This window comes from Asterias rubens, chromosome 14 (assembly GCF_902459465.1).
Source record: "Asterias rubens chromosome 14, eAstRub1.3, whole genome shotgun sequence".
NCBI lineage: Eukaryota > Metazoa > Echinodermata > Asteroidea > Forcipulatida > Asteriidae > Asterias > Asterias rubens.
This window is the reverse complement of record NC_047075.1, coordinates 5,102,978-5,127,108: the sequence shown is the minus strand read 5'-3', so window position 1 is coordinate 5,127,108 and position 24,131 is coordinate 5,102,978. Positions and strand designations below refer to the sequence as shown.

General features: G+C 38.3%; 2 protein-coding genes across 5 annotated transcripts; one reads left to right on the top strand and one right to left on the bottom strand.

Annotated features, from left to right (window-relative positions):
• Positions 1–92: 92 nt before the first annotated feature.
• Positions 93–22,641, bottom strand: LOC117299106 (solute carrier family 46 member 3-like). 3 transcript variants are annotated; one of them, XM_033782551.1, is made up of 7 exons: positions 22,525–22,641; positions 21,797–21,911; positions 18,872–19,960; positions 18,193–18,327; positions 4,071–4,154; positions 2,448–2,607; positions 94–1,525 (listed from the first exon to the last, which is right to left on the bottom strand). In XM_033782551.1, the coding sequence occupies exons 3-7, from the start codon at positions 19,833–19,835 to the stop codon at positions 1,429–1,431; spliced, it is 1,440 nt and encodes a 479-aa protein (XP_033638442.1). In that variant the 5' UTR covers positions 19,836–19,960; positions 21,797–21,911; positions 22,525–22,641; the 3' UTR covers positions 94–1,428. The 3 variants fall into 3 exon arrangements, with proteins under 3 accessions (XP_033638440.1, XP_033638442.1, XP_033638441.1); XM_033782549.1 differs by lacking the exons at positions 21,797–21,911; positions 22,525–22,641 and adding an exon at positions 20,738–20,866 and having other exon boundaries at positions 93–1,525; XM_033782550.1 differs by lacking the exon at positions 22,525–22,641 and having other exon boundaries at positions 21,797–22,033.
• On the top strand, positions 5,090–15,709 carry LOC117299107. 2 transcript variants are annotated; one of them, XM_033782552.1, is made up of 10 exons: positions 5,090–5,400; positions 7,075–7,301; positions 10,413–10,496; positions 11,133–11,272; positions 12,011–12,098; positions 12,412–12,619; positions 13,068–13,231; positions 13,965–14,130; positions 14,587–14,705; positions 15,271–15,709. In XM_033782552.1, the coding sequence occupies exons 1-10, from the start codon at positions 5,337–5,339 to the stop codon at positions 15,595–15,597; spliced, it is 1,587 nt and encodes a 528-aa protein (XP_033638443.1). In that variant the 5' UTR covers positions 5,090–5,336; the 3' UTR covers positions 15,598–15,709. The 2 variants fall into 2 exon arrangements, with proteins under 2 accessions (XP_033638443.1, XP_033638444.1); XM_033782553.1 differs by lacking the exon at positions 5,090–5,400 and adding an exon at positions 5,417–6,095.
• Positions 22,642–24,131: the final 1,490 nt, after the last annotated feature.

Below are 24,131 nucleotides of genomic sequence, written 5' to 3'. Positions count from 1 at the left end.
GGGTTGGGAAATGTTTTTGGTTCTTTCCTGTGATATTTACTACATAATCCTCCTCGTTTGCTTATTTGTTTACAATACCTTATAGAAGGGGATAACATATAGTATGACGTAAGAGCACTAAAATTAAACACATCCAATAGTTTGTTACACATTGCACCAGTTATATGTTTTTATTTAACTTTCATTTATACTTATTACAAATCGAAAGACGTAAACAAAATATTTAAAAGTATCATAACTTTGTTTATATAGGTTTAAATTTCAATATTGTTTGTGACTTTCCGATAACGTTTTGTTTTTAAATGTCAGCGTATAATAAAAAATACTTCTGAAACCTCTTTTTAACTTCACAGCTTTGATGAATATCAAAAGGATGAGCAAGCAGCAATTCTTACTTGTTTTTTTACATTCCACAATTTATTTAATCATTATAACTATTTTGGCGAGTCAAAAGCATAACGATTTCCTTTTCATCTGTCAACTCACACCTGTTATCTCCATGTAATTCCTTTTCCAGACAATGAATTAAGTTTGATCATGGAACAAACCAAAAGGGCTACTGACTGCCCCTAGCACACAATCACCTGAAGTTGAATTAATTTGATATTCAATAAAGCGCGCCGCCAAGAGATTGACCGATTGAATTCAAGGACACAGGTAATTTTAATTCAAATTGAACGCACCCACCTAGTGTAATATCATGTAACCTTTATTGTATATTACATGATTTCAACATCAGGTGATTGTGTGTCTACCTGAAGTTTGTTTTCTGTCTGTGGAGTTTTATTGTGCCCAGGGACTATTTTCACAAATCTGCTCTAAGCAGAAAAGGGTACTTACAAAATTTCTGCCGACCAAAAAAAAAAAAAAAAAAAAGCTAAGCGCAGACTGTACAAATGCTATTTTAGCTAATGACATTATTCAAGTAAGCAGAATTTTGTTAAGCTTTTGGAACCTTTGGAAGATATATCTCTACTCATTCTGAATGGAGATTTGTGGAAATTAATTGTTTGGAAAAAAGGGTGAATAAACAGAGCAGAATTTGCAGGAGAGTAGCGTAAATACTTTGCACATGCTATAAATAATTTGGTCTCCTGAAACGACAGTGAAATTCCTTTACTAATTTCTCAAAAACTACAGCACCCCAGGAAGTAATATTTTAAGGGAAGCTTTCCTCAGTCATTATCTTCAAACTGTGTGAGTTTTTTTTGTAAAAAGGTGGACATTGTGTTTTGTGTCCTAACAAATACCGAGACCTTTTAAGAAGCTCTATTAATATGGGCCCTGCTTTATGCTGCACTCGCATTGAGGTGGTGACATCAGATGTGATGTCGGACTACCAGTGTAAAATGGTAACCAGACAGTGCAGCATCGATTATGCCTAACGGTTACTTTGCTGTCACTCAGAAAGTACGTTATTATTACTCACTACGCTTGACTCGGCCCAGTTTGATCTATGGCTTGGTCACTCGAGCTGTTGTTGATTGGCATGTACCCCGGCCTCGGCTGTCGCACTTGTAAAATGCTGCGGGGAAGCAATAAATAAGAATGTAGAATTAACAGCTTAAATTGTTCAAATTACTCAAAAAAGGATTTCACTTTTTGCAGATACTCTCACCCCCCCCCCTAAACCCTCTTTATAAGGTTTTCCAAACTTCACTCATCCACCCGACCCCCCCCCCCCCCCCCCCCCGAAAAACCCACACGAACGCACACACAGTCGTGTTTGACCATTACGTTAGAGGAAACCTATTGTACCATCTGTTGTTCCTGTATTGAAGCAATCCCTTTTGGTTGCGTGCACTGGCTTAATTACTACAGAGATCCCATGAAAACAAAGTCCCGACTAAAAAGTAAGAATGTCATCGTAGGGTAGGCCAGACAAATCCACACGCACCCACACCAGAACAACACAGTATGATAAACAATCATTCATAAATACCTCAGACAGTTTCGCTATTCCTATTCGGTGGAGAGCGCGTCACGTGGGGGTGTTTAAACTTTTGATACTAACCAGTGTTTCTAACCGGTTGTAAGCGGATACTCCGTGCTAGTCTTGATGCAAGACGTTTCTTGTTACGGCACGGAAGCGCGATGCAGCGAGGCGCTGTCGGTGAGTTGGCCGCGCTGTGTGTGAAAGGAAAACCAGAACGTGTTGCATCAAGAATATACGCGCATGCGCACGAACGCAACCGGAAACTGTCGGAAATAGGCATGCAACACACGGATACCATTGAGGTAGAAACATACACAGCTCAAGCACGTCGGATACGGATAAGTTTTACAGAGTTTCTTACTTTATTTAACCCCCTAAAAAAAAAAAAAAAAAAAAAATACCCTTGGCTATAACGGCAAATAAATGAACAGGCAGAGCAACTCTAACAAAACTTTATTTCAAATGTTGGCCACCTATTTGAGAATCGAGACCGTAATTTAATTAATCTTACCCATTTAAGATAATAGGTACGACCAGCAATCCGGCAGCAACGTAAAAGGCTATGGTTGGATGATCGGTCGTGACCGTGGCCGAGTAGATTCCATTCAGTGTTATAGGGGACAGGACTTTCCCAAACGCCGTCATTAGGGCAGCTGCACCAAATAGTGTCCCTGTCAGAGTGACGAAATAAAAGACAAACATGAATAAGTTAAGTTAATATACAGACGATGCTGACAAAATGCGAAACCGTACACTGCAAAAACTGGGGCGTTAATATGATTTGACAATACCGACACGGTGTTAATTTCACCAACGATATAGTAATGGGGATATTAATAACGCCATGCTGGTGTTGTCACATAAAGATACCATGAAGAATCAATTGAACCCTGTTTTTTGCAGTGAGCGTGCTATGCCTCCCCTTAAAGACTGCGGGTCAATTTCAAAGCGCTGCTTAGAGGATGCAACTTTCCGTGCAAAAATAAACAGCGAATGCATTGTGTAGGCGTATTCAAAGGTTTGCAGGAAAAAAAAAATAGATTGATTTAAGTTGCGTCATTCATTTTGTACAGAAGGCAATAATAATATACCTTTCCGTGTGCTAAATGTTAGCAGTGCTTTTAAACAATGGAAAGCACATCGGTGGTGAAGCAAGCAGCTCTATGGAATTGGGCCATGATGGCAACAAACGAAAAGGCTGTGAGATGTGCAGCGGAGCCTGGCCAACTAGTAAAGAGAGGCCTTAACTAGGCCTAGACGATGAATTCAAACGACGGAGTGCGATATGATATCGCAATCTGTTTGACCTTGTGAGGTGTGGGCGCTCTCAATAATTATTTGTTATCACTCCCGGCGGGGTTAAACGCGATTCGTTTGCACAGTACCATCGACGTTTTCTCACTTCTTTGCGCCGTAGATTTAAGTTCATTTCAAGTTGGATTAATTCAGCTCATTTCAAGTCTCATTGTCCGTGATCGATATCATGTCTGTGGTGGTAATGTGTTCCAGTCTTTAGTAGTTGTCTTTGGTATGAATGATACCCAAAGAAGTGGTACAAATATTTTGAGAGCGCCCCCAATCGGTCAAAAATACGGTGGACTAGCAAAGAGACGCAATACCTACAGATTTGGTGCTTTGGTTTGTAAAAAGCGTTTAGTAAATATAAATTGATTGGAACGCTGTTTAAAGAGTAGAAGATAATGATCCAAAAAATAAACCCTAAAAATGTTATGGTTTTCGCTTTACTTTCCTGACTTACCACGGGCCGCCATTTCGTAGAAACCATTTTTGTTTTTTTTTACCCCGAGAAAATGACGACAGGTGCAAGTTTAAAACGGCCGTTTAAAACCGAGGCACTTCTACTGATTCGACAGTCTACCATCCAGACCCATGGCGGATAATAACGACGCCTACATCATTGCTGTTAATAAAGGGGGTAACCCTGTTTCAGCTACATGAGTTGTCAATGTTCCCCTGGTGAGAGGCGATTTGGGTTGATAGCCAAAGTCAGTTTAGAGTAGCTTTCACCCTGTTGCTTTTACCTTAAGTTGCTGTCCGGCCATGTGATGTTAAGCCGGTCGTTTAACTTAGTTGTGGTAATATTTTCTATCATTAATAAGATGACGTGTTTTACCTTGCTCTTGGTCGTCAACTTGCCGTGTTGCGAGGTACTTCAGCAGCGGTGACGGCATAACACGAAACAATCCAACGGCAGTGGCTAGGGGTTAAAACAGAGTTTCAATCTTATATATAAAGTTTTGACAATTTAAAAGAAAATATATTTTATTTGCGGTAATACCATATATTTATCTGCTTGCCAGGTAGAGTTTGTTCTTTTTAGAGAACTGTCTTTCTTAATTCTACTACCGTGGAGTAGATTTATCGGTTGTTCGGGAGACTTCTCAGTTCTGAAAAGAACTGTCCCGCGTCTAAGAGGCAGTGACCACTATTGGTAAATACTCAAAACAATTATGAGCATAAAACCTTAATTGGTAACGAGTAATGGGGAGAGGTTGATGGTATAAAAAATTGTGAGAAACGGCTCCCTCTGAAGTGACATAGTTTTCGAGAATAATTTTCCATCTGAAAGCCCACAACTTCGTGTGACAATGGTTGTTTTTCTTTCATTATTGTCTCGCAACTTCGGCGACCAATTGCGCTCAAATTTTCATACGTTTGTTATTTTATGCACATGTTGAAATACACCAAATTGAGATACGCCAAGTGTCTGCGGCACCAAGTGAGAAGACGGGTCTTTGACAATAACCAATAGTGTCCAGTGTCTTTAACTACCAACCGGGCAGAAGGTTAAGACAATATGCTGTGACTATTACTTTAGCTTATGGGGTCGTTATTAACTTCACTACCGCGGAGTCAGTTCTTGAATAGGTCTCAACGTTTGGACTAGCTTGCTCTAGTCATCGTCAGGAACTTTCAATTCTCCTCCGATAAACCTGAATCAGAATCAGAATCTCAATTGAAATAACAAAAAGGCAGAACGTTTATTTATTGTTTATTTATTGATTAATTTAGTATTTATTTATTCATTTATTTGTATTCTTGTTTGTTTATTTACGTGTAAATTTATTTAAGAATTATTTTAAGCGTGATTAAAGTATCAGCTAATGGGCCGCCTTCACAAAGAGCCAAGATTGATCGTACACTGTTATTCTCCTGTGTAAAATAACGCTGTGTAACTTTTTGTTTAAACAACCTGTGTAATTTTTAAACAAGGTTGTGTGATCATATCCAAGCTGTGTAAATCCTATGTTGTGTAAATGTAGTTTTATGTTATAAACCGATATTTGCCGCCTAAAATGAACTTGAACAACTGTTGTGTAAACTTTTAAGCACGTGATATGAAAGTAGCCAATCACGACGTCACAAAAAAGCTGGAAAAATGGCAGACGTGCCGGAGTTGTTAGAGCAGTGGGGATTTGGGGATTTGGTTGAAGTTTTTGACGGTAAGTACAATGTTTCAATTGTTTTATTAATAAAAAGCACGAACATGAAGTATTGTAGCGTAAACTGTGTGTGATTTTATCACATGGCTTTTGGTAAATTAGCCCAAAATTTATTTCAAGAAGTTTGCTTACACGGCATCGACGGCACTGCATACAGTAGTGCACATGAAGTTCAACAGGAATATACGTTGATTCTGAACTGAAGGCTCGAAGTTGTTCGAATCTTCGATCATATTTTTTCCGTGCAAGTTTATTATGTTTGAGCCAGAATTTACACCCAAAACAATTTTTTATTTGAAGGGTATTCCGTAATAAATGTGTTTGTGAAATGACTTAATATTAGTACAACCATTTGTGACCAATGATTTTCCGTTTCGGAAAAGTGCAAATTCCGTTTCCGTTTCCGACATAAAAATTCAGTTTCAACTTTACACGTTAAAAAACTCTCTATTAACCAACGGCCGATTCAGTTCCGGAGTTGGCAATTTTCAAAATTTTACGGATCCAATGTTATAGAGATAAGCAGTAAAAACAAGTTAGAAACATGCAACAGCCGTTGCGTTATCATTGCACCAAGACAGAAACAGAACGTCAGCCATTTTGTTTTCACTTTGGCGACAAAATGTTGAAAGTTTATGGTTGATTTGTGACCTTTATGAGTGAACAATCAATGTGTGAGTTCATATAGAGCAGGGGTAAGCTGGTTTATGTATGGTTGTTGATTAAAGGGAGGGATATAATGCAATTTGAGTGAAAAAAAACAGTAAAGAACGTGCCGTGAATGTGATGATTTTGACCTCCAACTCCGTAGTCATGGTATGGTAGTGTTACTATAAATACCATAGAGCAAGGCCTATGCTAATACATATACTAGCATTGTAAACAACGTGTATTCATTTGTACATCGTTCGTAGGCTGACATGACCGGGGCCCAATTTCAAAGAGCTGCTAAGCACACAAATTTGCTTAGCATGAAATTTTTGCCTTGATAAAAACAGGATTACCAGCCAAATTTCCACGTGATTTTCAGGATAAGCAAACAACAGCTGAATACCATTAACAAGTATATGCAACAAAATGGAAATTTGGTTGGTAATCCTGTTTTTATCAAGGAAGAAATTTCATGCTAAGCAGATTTTCGTGCTTAGCAGCTCTATAAAATTGGGCCTGGGTTAATACGATCTCACTTATTACGGTCTGATTGTTGATGTTTTCTAGTATTAAAAAAGAAGAAGTTTAATTAAGAACACAATGTTAAATTCGCTTGCCTATTCAATTTCAACACTTTTGAATTAAATTAATAACATGAAAAAAAAATGTTTTTGTCACTTTTTTTACTTCAAATTCAAATTCAAATTCAAACTCAAATTTGTCACTTTTTTTACTTCAAATTCAAATTCAAATTCAAATTCCATGTCATGGCTCTCAACACTCAGCATGCACACAACGCACGGCGGCCATAGTACTATTCTAATATTTATTCTAAATATTTAAGAAATAAGGTCACATGTCAAAATAATAGGGTTTAGCATAAGTATACAGCTAGTAATAGTTGTGTTCTTTGAAAACTGTCTTGATCCTTGTCGCTTAGCCTAATCCACACAAAATAATAGAAATTAGCTGTGATGGAAAAGATTAAATCCTTATTATTTGCTTTGCTGTTGTACCTTTCAGATAATGGAGTTGACAATGAATCGTTCCTCCTTCTTGATCCTGAAACAATCAAAGAGCTGATACCAAAAGTAGGACCAAGGATGAAATTTCTAAAGAAATACAGAGATTACACAGCCAAGCCCAATGCAGTTGACGAATTGCAAATGGAGAATGAAGCAGTTGCCATTGTAGAAATTGAAGCCAACGGTGCAGCCGAGGAAGAGAATGACGTAAATGATGCAGATGAGGTAATACATGAAGGTCTTACTTGTTTCAAGTGTCTTAAGGTGCAGAACAATGCATTTGAACTTTTTTCACATTTGAAGTATGTCCACAATATAAATGCAAGTACAACAACCCAAATAGTATGCCCACAGTGTCAGCTAGCATTTGCACACTGCAAAACATATAAAAGACATGTAAGAAAACACCATGTACATGTACCCCAACTTCCACTTCATGAAGGTGGTGCACAGTTTGCCAGGGATAACTTTTACATGGAGTATGAAGAGGAAGGAGAAGATAGTGAATCTTCAAGTGACGAGGAATGTTTTGAAGGCAGCCTACAAGAAAAAATGTCTCTGTTTGTTTCACATATGAAGTTTAAAGACCTGCCAACATCTACCGTTAAAACAATTACTGAAAATGTCCAAGATATCATAGCCTCAACTGTCAATCTGGTTAAAAAGAACATAGGCACCATGCAAGAAGAATTTGAAAGTGGAGAAATAAATCAAGGATCATTTGCGGATGCCCTGGAGTTGTGTGACTCATTAAAGTGTCCCATGGAATGCCTGAAATCAGAGAAGTCCCAAATGGAGTATTTATTGGACAAGGGAGTGCTTATTTTACCAGAAGAAAAATTGCTAGGACATTGCTGGGTAGCAAGCCTAAACAAATCCACTGGACGAATGGAACAAGTGCGAAAGCAAGAACACTTCCAATATGTACCAATAGATAAAGTCCTAAAATCTTTTTTGGAACAACCAGGAATGATGCGCATCATTTTAGATGAAGTTAATGCAGTTGAGGAAATTGGTGTGTTGAAGTCTTACCGTGATGGTGAACTATACAAACATAGTTTCAATGAAGATGGTCGTGATGATGGTTTGATATTGCCATTGTTGTTGTACAGTGACGAGTTCGAACCCGCAAATCCTCTGGGCTCCAGGAGGGGGGCATACAAGCTTTGTGCATTTTACGCGTCAGTCCTATGTCTCCCAAGAAAGTACCAGAGTGTTTTAAGCAACATATTATTGGTAGCCTTGGTAAAATCAAAATTAGTCACAAAGCATGGAATCAATTCAGTTCTTGATGTCATTTGTGCTGAACTACATAAAATATATACAACTGGCATCGTACTTAATTGTGTTGAATTTAAAGGGCGTGTTTACCCAAAACTGTTTCAAGTAATTGGTGACAATCTAGGGCTGAATTCCATGTTGGGATTCACTTGCGGATTTACGGCCAACCACTACTGCAGGGAATGCCGATCACACAGAGATGACTGCCAAATACAAGAGAAAGAAGACAAGGATCAGCTACGGACCAAAGAAAATTATGCTTTGGATGTGGAGATTGGAAATCTGACAATGACTGGTGTGGCGAGAAGTAGCAGCTTGAATAACTTGCCTTATTTTCATGTAGTTGAGAACAGCACATTTGACATAATGCATGATCTGTTAGAAGGGATGGTGCCACTTGTCGTCAAGTTGGTTTTGAAATATTTGATAGATGAGCGGGCACTTTCACTTGACGACCTGAACAGTAGAATATTCAGCTACAGTTATGGATTTACTGAGAAGCAAAATCGCCCAAGTCCAATAACAATGACATCTTTGTTGAATCCGAAAGGGGCAAGTGGCCAAAAAGCTGCACAAATGAATTGCTTGATCAACAACTTGTGTATGCTTATTGGTGACAAGGTGGAACAAGATTCGGAGCCATGGCAAGTTCTGTTGAGTCTTCTAGATATATACAAAGTTCTGCAAGCACCCGTCATAACTGTTGAAGCTACCTTCATGCTGAAGGCTAAAATAGCAGAACACCTTCAACTGTATAAAGCTGTTTTTGAAATGCCACTGACTCCCAAGCAGCATTTCCTTGTACATTATCCTCGTTGTATGAGGCTTCTTGGTCCATTGAACAACTACACATGCATGCGGTTTGAAGCTAAGCACAAGGGCTTGAAGCGTATTGCAAGGGCTTCCAATAACTTCATAAATATCGCAAAAACTGTAGCTAAGAGACATCAGATTAAACAGAGCTATGGGTTTCTACTCAAGCAAGACATAGAGCAAAGGGAAATGGAAGTGTTAGGTCAAGATGTTATACCAGCATCAACACTGCAAAGCGCTGAAACAGTCTGCACAATACTTCAGTGTCCTCTCTACAGTGATGTAACTCTTGCAAATGCAGTGATATTGAATGGATACAAGTTCAGACCCCACACAATGGTCCTTCTTGGGTGGAATGAGGACCTTCCAAAATTCGGAGAAGTTCAAGAAGTTTTCATACTTAACGGTATTATTTACCTCTCGCTGCAACTGTGGGCCACCCTTTACTTTGATAGACATTATTATGCATATGCTGTGACTACCACTTCTGACGATGTGCAAGTAATGCAGGCCAATCAACTCGGCGATTACAGACCTGTTCATGCAGTGCAGAGCTATGATGAAGATGACCAGACTTACTATATAGTAGTGCGATATCAACCTGCATGAGGCTTGTTAGAGGTCTTGTAACCAGGGTTGTATCTAAACCACTTTGAGTATTGGTTGAAAATCCTGTTAAAAGTAAGAATTATTGCTCAAATTTGCGTAATAATGTGTCATTTTAATGAAACAAATTCCTGGTCATTCAACAGGTCTTTAGTACCAGTTGGTGGAGAAAGATTGTAACAATTATCAGCTGGCGCAGCTGTACAACTCTGTTCAAAACTCATAGAAAAGAAAATTGCTATCACCAATTATCCTAATTCATTTTACAAGTGTATTTTTGGTGACTTACAATGTTCTAGACCTGATGGAAAATAGGCATTCTTATAATAATAACATAAAATGAAGCATGTGTACAAAATACTAGACAAGGTCTAAGGGAAACGAGATTATGATGGTTGTGGAATTTTACCATATAACCCCATAAAAATATTTGGCAATAAGCAAAATGTACACACAAGGCCTTTTTTTGTCTTCCAAATAACTCTTTTAAAGAGTGAAAGTATTTTGAGCACTGCTATCATGTGTCTAATGAGATTCAATATTGTCAAAGTGTCTGTCACTCATTATTATTCTACTTACAAGTATATTTACCTTTTATTCTACTTATTTAATGCTTATTTACTTTATTTAATGCAGATTGTGCAGATTGTGCAGAAGAAGAAATTGGATGAAGAAGACAAAAGCCATGAGAGTACACCAAAGAGAGCAAAATATCTATTTGTAAGTTAAACTTAGGAAACAACCCATACATGTAGAATGATAGTAAAAGCATAGTTAGCATATTAAAAAACGCATTTCACAGGTTTTTCCACTTTCTTCAGAGACGGACCTTTAGTTTGCCTGAGGAGCCTCTTTTCGGTAACTCCATAACCTGCTTCTGACTAAGAATTTGTTTATCTTGCATTCATAAATACCTGGGATAATATTTCCATTCTGATTGGTCGAGAGCACGTCACGTGGTTGTGGTTAAACGTGTGGTATAAACGCAATTTATAGCTATTAGTACCCGCGATAATATTTTTGTACACACACGTGCACAACCCAACACGCACAAAACAGACTTTTAAACAGTTTTTGAAAATGTACAATTTTCGAAAATTCGCTTACAAACAGGTTGTCACAGAGTGTCTTTTTACCACCGAATGTCCTTATTCTTTCACTTTGTAACAAAAGGGCATTTATGAATGGGAATAAAAGAGTGGTGAATAGTTCAAGGTTTTAAACGGCCGTTTAAAACCTTGCAAGGTCGTGACCGTGCGATACCTTTATATTGCACGGCCATGACCCTGCCGGTTTGAAACGGCCGTTTAAGAACTCGTCACCACTCTTTTATTCCCTTATTTAAATATTTTGCAGGATATTGAAGGCATTCTTCTGAACAGCAAACAAGGTAACCTCGTGGAAAGGATGAAAAAGGATAGGATGCTTCTACCAACAAATCGGAGAACATTAGTGCAGACTCTAGTCAGCCATATGATAGAGAAACATGGTTTTAAGTAAGTATTCATTGTGTGTTAAACACATCAATTCAACTTTTAGTATTTTTTGGTTTATGAACACATTTTTGGTAGCTTATTAATCCCCACTCAATCTGATCATGACATCCAAATTTTTGTTGTTCTATGTAAAGCTGTGCAATGGCTAGTTTCAAGCTGTTGATTGTAACTCCAGGCAGTGGTTGGTGGTTTTGTAATCCCTTTTGAATCGCTTGTGTTAGGCCACATGATAGCCATTGTGATTATACTTGTTTTGTTGAGTGTGATTGCTATTATGATGGCTTATGACAGAAATTAAATAGTTGTATTATTTCGTGCAAAAATGCTTAAGAGAATGGCTCATAAGCTCTGATTGTTAGTATGATCTTCTTTGGTAAGGGTAACTTCTAAAAATAGAGGGGCACCATTATTCCTGTAACATGTGGGTTTTTTAAAAGTTTGTAATGAAAATTGCTCTTTCATTTTGAACTGAATAATGTCCCAGCATCCTCTTTCAGTATCGTACATGCTGATATGTTGATGCTAACTAATTGAATTACGCACATTGCATTACAAAATTTGCCCTCAAACCTCACAAATTTGTCTATTGTGATCCACTTTTTCTTTGAACCACTTGAACCTGCTCTTCACGAGACACAGTTGCACCACAATATGAAAGGTGGGTGCAATTTTCACGAGTAAGGGAAGATAATTATAGGCTTGTTGACACACATGTTTTGTTTACATGCTATTTTACAGTCCACCAGCTTGCATCAAAGAAACCTTGGCCAGCAGCCTTGTTGAGGAGTACGCCTTTCTTAAAGACACAGAAGGCATAACAGGATACGTAAGTTTTGCCATGCATAAACACATTGTGTCACTCTTGACTAGCACAGATTATTATTTTGGTGTACCATTATTCAACCACTCTCCTCAAACTGATTGGAAGTGTCTGCTCATGCCCTTGTTTTTCAGTCCCTCATCTACTGATATGAAGAAATGTATTAGTCTCCCATCTACATGTACTTTTGATATCAAGTAGTTTATCAATCTCTTATATATTCCTGCTAACATCATCAACCTTTTATCTACTGGTTGTGCCAGGTAGTCCCTCATCTACTCATGTTAACCTTGGATTGCTTCTTTCTTTTTTTATTCAGGAGCAGTGGTTTGTGAAAGGCAGAAAAAATTATCCTGCCGGTGGCAGCCTCAAAGACCGATTACGGTATGTCAGGATGAAACATTTCAAGCACATGAGAGAGACCACCGGGACCACTTCTGGGACAACTAGTGAAAAGAAGAATCTTAGCAAGACACCTGTGAAAAGGAAGGAACTAACAACCCTGGTTGAACTGACCGAGTCACAAGGTATGTGTTTGTTTGACCATTACTATTTTTTGACATTTTACACTTGTAAACAGATTTGCAGTTGGTTTTCACTGTTTTAACAGATGCATTGTAAACCATATATTTAAACAAATATTGATGGCTTTATCTTGCAGTTCTGAAAAACATAGTTTCCCATGTGACATAGAAACAATTGTTTATTTCTCACGGACTATTTCAAGTGAAAGTTTATGATTTATTTTCCAAATGGTCAGTTGTTTTTATGAAGAGTTGTTCTGCCTGCAGCTTTAAACAAAATTCCAGTATAGTCAGTACACAATGCACTCCTATTGTAAACCTAGGCCATGAAATAAGTTGTAAGCAAAATGGTTGTTGAGCATAAAAGACAAGTTGTCATGTTAAGTTACACTCGATGAAATAAGCACTGAAATTCGACGGTTCACAATTTATTTTTATGGTCATTTTTTAGTTAAAGAAGCAATAACATGGATGAAACATAATGAAGAACCAAAGGCAATGTTATTTGAGTACATGGCCAACACCTGTAAACAACGTTACAACTGGATCAAGACAGATAGCCCAACTACAGCAGAGATCCTGGAGGTGTATCCTCGGCTGTTAGATCCAGGAATTGTAAGTTGCATGTTTTAATAACTAGCTTTTCTCTTTGTTGCAGTGGTATATGCGTGTTGAGTACAACATTTAGTAGAATTTAAGTTGCATTAATATGTTGGAATTAGACAGACAAAGATCTCTTTTTTACATATCAGCATCAACAGTGACCTATGGAGCAATTATTCTGAATGTTTGTCCATAGCAACAACCTATTGAATCCGATGAAAGTGAAACTTTATTTAAAAGATAACAAATATATTTACTGCCAGAAGGTTAGCCAAGAGCATTCAATAGGGTGCAAAACTGTATGGATGTTTGCACAGCACAATTACTTTTATTGGTTGAACTTAGTTCAATTTTGTAAAAATCTAAATAATAATTACTGACTATGGCTTTAACATAACAAATAGCCAAATTCAAATTGTGGAAGAAACCTCTAATCCAGTGAAAACTGCACAGGACATTGACACTTATTGCCTTGTATTATTATTAAGCATAATGTATTGCCTTTACTAACAAATTGCTAATAACTTCAATAAAGGGTAATTATGACAAAAACTTTGAGAGATGCGGTGCGTAAATAATTAAAAAAGCTGGGAGACTGCATCCTTCTGCAACTGAGTTTTCCAGTTGAGGTTTTTGTGGTGGCTGTAGCGTTTGACACAGTTGTAAAAGCTCACCTGATAATTATGTTAAACCATTTATTTATAACTCATTTACTTACTTATTTTCCTTATTATGACAACTTTAGGTTGAGCAAGATTTCCGACTGGCGATCTCTGAAGAGACTAACCAGCTTTATGCTAAGTGGCCTTCTTTTTCCAAACAAGTGTACAAGTACAACTCGAAGGTACTCGGGATCAATTGGGAAAAGCAGTTGGATGTAGGAGAGATCGATTTTGGCAACTTGACAGAAGGTGAGGTATATTAAATACCCAACATAATAATTATTCTTAACTTTACCTTATTATATTCAGTGCAATGTGGAAAAAGAATACTCAACAATTGTAAATTCTGAAAAAGAGTTTTGAAACTGAGCTTTGTAGTAGCCGTTAATTGGATTGATTCCATTTCCATTATCGGGTGTATATCTTATATTAATTTATATTGCTACTACTTTCTGACATTTCTTATGACAACTTGGCAACAATTTCTTTTTTTGCTGCTTTAATTAGTTGCTTTAGAAATTACACACATGAGTGCCCTGAATATGGCCATTTTACAAGTGAACTCAAGGGACTCTTGCATTATTATTTCCATCAACATGTCTGCTCTGCAAGTGTGTATTTTTAACTGTCCCATTTTTCTCTCTATCCTGCAGTCGATTGACATCATACTTAATTTGTTCATTTGAATTATTTTCATAATTTCAGAGGAGTGTCAAGAACTGGCTTTCTCAGTTTTGCCATTACTTTTTGTGGGGAGGAGCAAAGGCATGAAAGGGAGATGTACCCCTGCAGAATCCCTGCGATCGTTCATCGATATGAAACCAGTAAGCTATTTTTTTAATTTTTGAGAATTTGTTCAATATGTCATTTTGATAAGTGGTTTTTTATTGTCAGACATTGTAAGACGAGGCTAATTCCTCATTTAGCTGGGGATTAACAAAAGTAAATTTTGTCCAAATCAAGACACTTTTCGTTTGTAGTGTTTGCGACCCTTTTTTAGAAAAGTAGAAACCATGTTTTCAGGTCTTCCATTTTACTATTTATTGGGAAAGCACTTCAAGGGTTTCAGTTTCCACTACTCCTGAAAATGCTAACTGATCCCTTTATACTTACAAATCTTGGTGCTTTTGGGGTTAACAAGGATCCTTTAATTTGATGGATGACAAGATACAATGAAAAAGGAGTCCTCTGGGCAATAGGCCTAGGTGCCAAAATAAACCAAATACACTTATCTTTAGAGCACACTGGATCCTGCATAATTGTTGAAAACAGACATGGTTTGGGATCCACTAGACCCCTTACATGTTTTAAGTGCAATCTCAGCTATTCAATTTTGTGCCAAGTGGGCTGTTCTTCTATGTTTAAATTATACCATATATTTTTTAATAGGAAGGTACTGACATCCAAAACTACATGGCGAGCATTCCGGCAAAGGAACGCCCACAGCCCTTCATTCTTCTTCTTGGTGGAAGCAGGTTCAGCCCTCAACAAGTCTTCATGGTAGTGGAGAGAAGGGCTGTTTTATGTTCATCAATTCTTCAAGCAGTAGACATATGCATGAAAATTATCTATGTACTCGATTTGGATTACCAGCCACACTGCAGTGCAGTGTGGCACATGCTACAACACATGGTGTATATGTTGCCACCAGGTTCCCTGGCAGGTGTCTCATTGATAACTTTCCGAACTTGGCTGAGACATTTGCCAGAGGCCTAGGTAGGAATCTATTTTCAGATAGGTTATACACACAGCATAAATAAAGAAAATTCCGAAACAAAAATATATGTAATGGCAAAGAAATTATAATAATAATGAAGTACATGCATAGTTACAAACAAAAACTGTTTTCAAAGTTTAAAGGCACTGGACATGTTTGGTAATTATCACAGACCAGTATTGTCACTTGGTGTATCCCAACAAATGCATAAAATAACAAACATGTGAAAGTTTGGGCTGAATTGGTCATCGATGTTGCAAGAAAATAATGAAAGAAAAAACACCCTTGTTCCCCAAATTTGGGTGCTTTCAGATGCCTGAAAAAGGCTTCAGGCCTGAAGTCTTTTTATATTTTAGTGAGAAATTACCTCTTTCTCAAAAACTAATTGGTAATTACTCAAAATATATATTAGCATAAAAACCTTCTTTGGTAACGAGCAACAGAGAGCTGTTGATAGTATAAAACATTGTGAGAAACGACTCCCTCTGAAGTAACGTAGTTTTTGAGAAAGAGGTAAATTCTCACTAAAATAATAAAAGACTTCTGGCCAGAAGCCTTTTATTCCTATCTGAAAGCACACTAATTTGTACAACAAGAGTGTTTTTTCTTTCATCATTTTCTTGCAACTTCAATGACCAATTGAGCCCAAATTTTCACAGGCTTGTTATTTTATGCATATGTTGGGATACACCAAGTGAGAATACTGGTCTTTAACAATTACCAAACGCGTATTGTAAAAGCATGTGAGATAATTGAGTTCTAAATCAACAAATTTGTTTACTTTTTGATGGCAGATGTGGACATGGGAAACCAGTGGTCAATTCATGACATGACCTGTACAATTTGTAGTCTTATATATTGTATAGTATGTTAATTCATTGACATTACCTGTACAATTTGAGTTGCTTTTAGATGATACATGTATATAGAACACAGAAAACATGAAAACTAATGGTCAATTCATGACTTGACCTGTACAATTTAGTATGTTAACACGCAAAACGTGGAAAATAGTAAATTCATTGACACTATACCTGTACAATTTGGGTAAGTTTAAGATTTCAGATAGAACAAGGAAAACATGGAAAATGGTCAATTCATGACATGACCTGTACATAGCTACATGTATTTTTTGATGAGTGGGATAAGGACAAACGCGATGAGGTTGTGCATGGTCACTGTACATGTAGGTGTTTGGTGAAGCCAGTGGCATGCAACCACCATAGCCACTACAAATTAAACAGGGAAATGTCTGATTAAAACTGACCCATTGGTGTATGTATAAATTAATTCTTTGTTTCCTGAATAAAAAGACCAAAGGTTGTTCGTGCATACAGATAAAGGTGTGCTATTTATCTGATTGCAGTTGAAGACAAATTTAACAAAGTTATAGTTTAAACTTCCTGTCAGAAACTTGTGCATAGCTATGAACAAACGCCACACTATGAGCTGTGGTGGTTCTGGGATGAACTGGTGGTTTAACAAACTTGATGTTTCGATCAGTGTGCTCTGATTGTCTTCAAGAAAACGAAGAATTCCTCTGAAGAAAATCAAATCACACTGGTTTGAGGCATCAAGATTTAAACCACCTGGTCTTTTCGAAACTCATGTACATGGTGTTTACTGCAAACCTTACTAGATTGTTTTTCCACTGTGCAATTATTGATTGGGATTTAATGTTTGTTTTTGTTGTGTTTTTTTTTTGGGGGGCGGGGGGTAGTGTTTCAGCTTTTGTTTTGTAATTTGAAATGTTTGCCCAATGGCCGCACATACCAGTGCGCATTACTTTTGAAATTCTTATTTTTTTCACATTATAGAAACAAAAAGGTAAAAACAAAATGTTTCAAATTGCACAAAACGCCCATCACTAACTCCCCCCCCCCCCCCCAAGAAGAAAAAATGGAAAACAAATTTAGACTGTCAATTATTGTTGTTATAGTTGTTAATTGTATGCCTTCATAAAAATGAATTGTGATGTGAAATGTTATTTGGTGTAGGCCTAGTTGTGGCTAATAAAACTCACCCCAAAATTTAATTTAAAACCAAGGTTTCTGAATTGTATATTTTTTATGTGTCTTAAAATGGCCATTCCACAACTTAAAAGTAATACACAACTATTGTGTAAAACATTAAGCAATAGCTGTGTAAACGATTTACACAACTAATTGTGTAAATTAATCTTACACATTATTGTGTAGAAATACTACACAACTGTTGTTTACAAATTACACAACTTCGGTTGTGTAAACTGTTTACACAACAGTTGCTAGGTTCATATAGTAAACAGGGGTTGTGTAAAATTTTACACAACTTGTTGAAGATTTTACACAACCGAAATAACAGTGTAGCTGCAAATCAATCGTAGTTGAAGGGGTCACAATACAAATTACTATGGTAGTACTACCAATTTGTCTGTCGATGGATTTTATTACTTTGTGAATCGACCCAGATGCTGTTTTATAGCACATAAGCAAAAGATGTAATATAAAGATATCAAACAAGCACATAACTTTTTTAATTAACAATTGGTTAAACATCCTTTTGGACGTTTACGTTCGCAGACAGGGTTGTATTCTTTCTAGATGAATACTCACCAACGTAAGCCAAGATGGTCGTTGTTTTAGCGAGCGCTGTAGTTGTCATCATGCCAATCCCAGACAACAGTCCAATATGCACCATCCAATATTCAGATACACACACTCTAAAGATTCGCCAAGCCAAAATACCCACTACAAAGAAACAATGTTGTAGTGAAAGCCAGTTAGGTACTAGTCTTGGCCCAAGACGTCAGTGATCGATAGTGGATATACGCAACTTGTAAATTGCTACAGCGCGCCCTCTTATGGTATGATTTAACCAACTTGACACAGCATAAGGACAAAAAAAAGCTTCCATATCTGTGTTTTGATTGGTCCGAGGTAATGTTTGTCAGCGGCACTCAAAGATGGAAAGCTCATTTCAATGCACACTTCTCCAATGATACCATCGTATCCAATAATCACTGGATCTGATTAGCAGGTACCCGTCTTTATCCTTGCAGGGGCCCAGTCTACATAGTACACTCACTGATCTATATCGTAATTAAAGATTGATCAGTGAGTACACTATCCACTATCGATCACTGATGTCTTGGACCAAGACTAGTTTATAGGTATACAATACTCATGTGTGAGCATCAACCTTAAAAAATGTCCTCTTCAAATGGGCAAGAAGGAACATTGATTTCAGGGCCTATGTCATCCATGTAAAAGGTTTTAATTTTATGAAACTTACCAAGTGCCGGAACAATGTTAGTCAGCAATCCATATACACCAACAAAGCTATCGCTCCAACAAAATGGCGGCCCTAGTCCGAAAATTGTGATCACGCTGTAGACAGCTTCATAGACCAGATCATAAAACACCATGCCAGTCATAAGTAACAAAAGCGTCACCCGTCTGCCATTGGTGTTGACTTTGAACAACAGGTAGATTTTGTGGATGAGATCTCGAACAACCCCGCGAGGAAATGGTCTCCTCTTAATGGTCTCCCGGACGATCCCTGGCACTGCAACGTAAAGGAAGTTGATAACTGCGGCACCAAATACGACTAGGAAGGCAATGGTGTAACTATTGGTCCACTGCAGGATTGACGTCACACCAAACTGGCTTCCGCCAAAACCGACATAGATTAGTAGATCAAGCAAAAATATGCGAAAAGTCATGGCTGTTCCTTCGTAGATATCGGTTACGTAAGCGAAGGACGTACTGGTCAGGACGACAGAATCACCGCAAATGCCGAGTATGCCCTCAGCGACGACAAGACAAATCAATGGCAGATTGAAGTAGCACACACTCAGGAATATCGCAGACGCAGTGAGATGGGCAACGGCCGATACAATCAGCACTGGTTTACGGCCGATGAAATCACTTGCAGCCCCGTAGAATACCGCCACAAATGCAGGCAAGAAGTCTGATATACCTTTCATGTACATCACCCATAAGGCGGTTTCGGACTCGATCCGCTTCTGCATGGGATCTTCGGTGTGGTTTCCGCCGCACGTGTCGTTACTACCCGTTGGCAGCGTGTAGTTGTAACTGAGAGCCAGACGATGTTCGATGTATAGCGTCCTCAACGCCACGAGGCTACCCTGGATGGCGCAAATTAGGATCACAGTTGGCTCAACGGTTATCAGCCTTAATGCTTTCGTACTTTGTGTCTTTGTGACTATCGGTTTGGCTGTGCCTTCTGACGTCATGGCGAATATTGAAGCAGCTGTTATAATTGTCAACCTGCAGGGTGAATATTGCGCAACCGAAGTGAAGTCTGTACGAATGCAACACAGAATGACCTTAAACCCAATGTGAGTCCGATGACTACATCCTAGAACAAAACAAGGAAATAAAGTGCGAGTGTTTTTTTTTTTTTTTGGGGGGGGGCTTGGGAATTTTAGGGAAGGGATCATGAGCGATAGATGGGGAAAGTATTTAAAAAGTAAAAGATAAAATTGAATCATTTGTCGATTGTAATATTCGTGAGTCAATTGGGACGCTACAAACACATACTATTGCAATATACTATTCATTCGAGGGATTAACTAAATGATGCAGTGGGTGTGTTCGATTAGCTTCCCTGGGTCGACCCCGCGGTGATCACTTGGGTGAGCCCCTGACAAGAGCTAATCGAACGATCACACTCGCCCTCTCGTGGTGACGTCATGCACCTCGGGCCAGCCCCCAAGTGACCCACTCCACAGGCAGGGCACTGGAGGCTGACCCGGGTGAGCCCCTGGAAGACACCAAAGCATCGACCAGTCTTTTCACTTGGTGTATATCAACATAAGCATAAAATAGCAAACCTGTGAAAATTTGAGCTCGATTGGTTGAAAACAAAACACCCTTGTCACACGAAGTTGTGTGCTTATAGATGCTTGATTTCGAGACCTCAAATTATAAACTTGAGGTCACGAAATCAAATTCGTGGAAAATTACTTCTTTCTCGAAAACTACGTCACTTCAGAGGGAGCCGTTTCTCACAATGTTATATACCATAAACCTCTCCCAATTACTCGTCACCAAGTTAGGTTTATGTTAATAGGAATTTTGAGTAATTACCAATAGTGTCCACTGCCTTTAATGTATAATTATAAGTTATGGTTACCTGAACCCCTCTGTTGTACGAGCATACACCACCGAGTCGAGTTCAGTTTCCATGTAGTCTCGGTGTGCACGATATTATCGTAGGAAGACAAGTTAAACAAGTGATGTATGGCAAACCTCGCTTTTTGAAAGTAGGATGGAGAGGTGGTGGGATTATGAAGCTATAAAAAGGCTTCGATGTGGCGAAGCCTGCTCCGTAGTTTGTTGTTACCGCGTTCCGCACATGTCTGGTTCTGCACCAATAATTATTCGTTGAATAGGAATGAGCTTGCAAATGGTTTTAAAGGAAGTGGAAACTATTGGTAATTACTCAAAATAATTATTAGCATAACACCTTTCTTGGTGACGAGTAATGGGGAGAGGTTGATGGTATAAAACATTGTGAGAAACGGCTCCCTCTGAAGTGCCATAGTTTTCGAGAAAGAAGTAATTTTCCACGAATTTGATTTCGAGACCTCAGGTTTAAAACTTGAGGTCTCGAAATCAACCATCTAAACGCACACAACTTCGTGTGAAAAGGGTGTTTTTTCTTTCATTATTATCTCGCAACTTCGATGACCGATTGAGCTCAAATATTCACAGGATAGCTATTTTATGCATATGTTGAGATACACCAACTGTGAAAGCTAGTCTTTGACAATTACCAATAGTGTCCACTGCCTTTAATTTATTAAATCTTTGTTGATGTTCACCTGCCAGTCAATATACCCTTTGGCCCTAAAATGGTAGAATTTACAATTAACACGAAGTCCGTGTTGATACAGAGGTAACAGTGATGTGCGGTTATTTATGAAACCCTATAACACCCACACGCGCCACGAACCAGGCAGTGTAAAATCATTGAGTATTTAATAAAATCCATAATCATAAAGAGCTGGAACTGTGAATGGATGGCATTGAGTTAAATGCCTGACTGCAGGGTGGGTCAGGCTGATCACAGCATACTTTGTATGCTATTTCTTCTTGCTTCTGTCAGTAAAAACAATGATTAACAGCTTTCGGCGGCTGCGATTAAATACACTATTTTGAAATGAAATGTAAATGAACTACATGTACTCACATCAACAGTCCCACTCAGTGTTACGCAACTGAAGCCACTTGTACCACGAGTATTGCTTCCAAAATGGGACTATTGTAGTAGGCCTACCCTGCAGCATGTATAAGCACACAGCACCCTGTGACAGAAATGACTGAGATTATCGGACTGTGGGTTCTTCCGAGCGGAAACAGACACAAGCTGTGTAACTTAACCATAGACTCGGCAACGAGACTTGGGCGGTGCAATACATCATCAACTGATCTCTAAAAACCCAAATGATAAACAGTGTATGTTATGCCAATGCCACGTACACTGAGTCAGCCTTGACTTGTACATGAACTTGTACTTGTACAATTCTTGCACATGTACATTGTGTGGTACAGCCACGTGACTGCAATTATGGCATAGTTTTTGATATTTTAGGCGACCCACTTGTACCATGCCTGTCCATGCTTATACAAAACAACCTTTAAACTTGAATGCGTTTATGTATAGGGCATCGTCAACAGTCAGGCAAGCCCTAGAGTAGCTTCACATTCAAACTTGACCTTGTCAACTTTCAACCAGCTTGGGGTAGTTTTAGGACACCAAACGCAATATCCAAAGATCTACATTAAATTTCCACGGTTTGAAGGTCGCTTGGTGTAAAAGTTCCTCGTCTTTACAAAATTACTTGCCGGGTGCTGAACGAAGTTCGGGAAGGATTTTCGTCTTAGTCGACGAACAATATTTTTGTACAATTTACTTACCATTGTTGGTTGCTTTCTACCATCAGAATCTTCAACCCTTGATAAATGTAAGTCCTATCTAAATGTATACAAACTGCTTAATTTTACCTAGATCCAAGCCAATGGGTTGATTGATTGTTGACACTACCATCGTCCCATACATGCCACGAAAAAACATAGTCTCCCAATCCTTGATCAAGTCTGGAAATAGTTTGGAAGTTCCGGTTCATGAACCCTTTCGGGGGGGGGGGGGGAGTTGGAAGGCCAAGGTCGTTTGCTTTAGTATGGTACAGTCAATTCTTAAACTAGGTGATTCAAGTTGTTGTCTGTATGTTGTTGTTGTTGTTGTTGTTGTTGTTTTTTTTTTTTTTTTTTTTTTGGGGGGGGGCGGGGGTAACTTTACGTCAAAGAACATGTACCGTTGAAGAGCATATCAGTTGTGTTGGTTGAGTTTTTAATCAATTTTCTTCAGCCACCGTTATGTTTCCATATTGAGAACAAAATATCCGGCAGAGAAATAGCTACCTACAAACGCATAAATAGTTGTCGCGAGTTCTCCAGTGTAAACATTTGAACGATGGTGGTATCGGTTTGTAAACATTTGAACGATGGTGGTATCGGTTTTGACCACGTAGCTTTTAAAGGCACTCTACACTATTGGTAAATACTCAACATAATTGTTAGCATAAAAACTTACTTAATAACAAGCAATTAAGAGCTGTTGATAGTATAAAACATTGTGAGAAACGGCTACCTTTGAACATGGAGGTATAAATAGCTCTGAAGTAACAACGTTTTTGAGAAAGAAGTAATATCTCACTAAAATATTTGACTACACATGTATTGAATTCGAGACCTCAGCTGAGGGCTCGAATTCAAGCATCTGAAAGCAAACAACTTGTGCGACAAGTGTGTTTTTCTTCCATTATTCTCTCGAAAGCTTCGACGACCAAACAGTGAGTCATAATTGTTACCGGTCTGTTATTTTATGCATATTGTTAAGTTACACCAAGAGAGAATAGGCCTACTGGACTTCGACAGTTACCAAAAGTGCCCAATGCCTTTAACTGGCCAAGGTGCGAAAGTCAAAAATAAAAAAAAATGAGATATGTCAGCCTTGGTGGTACGTTAGTGGCGGCGTACCCCCCCCCCCCCCCCCGTTAGAGGTTTATACTATACTTGAGTACTGACCAATCTGCAGACTATAATCAGCGCACTTTGTCATTGGGAACCGTGCCTTCACCAACCCTCTCTAAGCCATTGGACCCTTTCGGTAAACAGTATTGTCCAAGTCCCACACTTCGTGTATCACAACTTATATATAAAATAACATACCTGTGAAAATTTAGGCTCAATCGATCATCGGAGTCGGGAGAAAATAACGGTAAAACACACCCTTGTATCCGCACGTTTCGCCGTTTCATGACATGTGTTTAAAATAAATCCGTAATTCTCGATATCGAGAATTAATAATTAGCTGTTCCGACCTACCGTCGGAACAGGTGTTGTTTTCGTCGAGATTTTTATTAGCCGTTCCGACCTACCGTCGGAACAGGTATTGTTTTCGTTGAGATTTTTATTATTTTTATTATTATTATTATTCTTTGTTTCCGCCTAAAACCCCATTG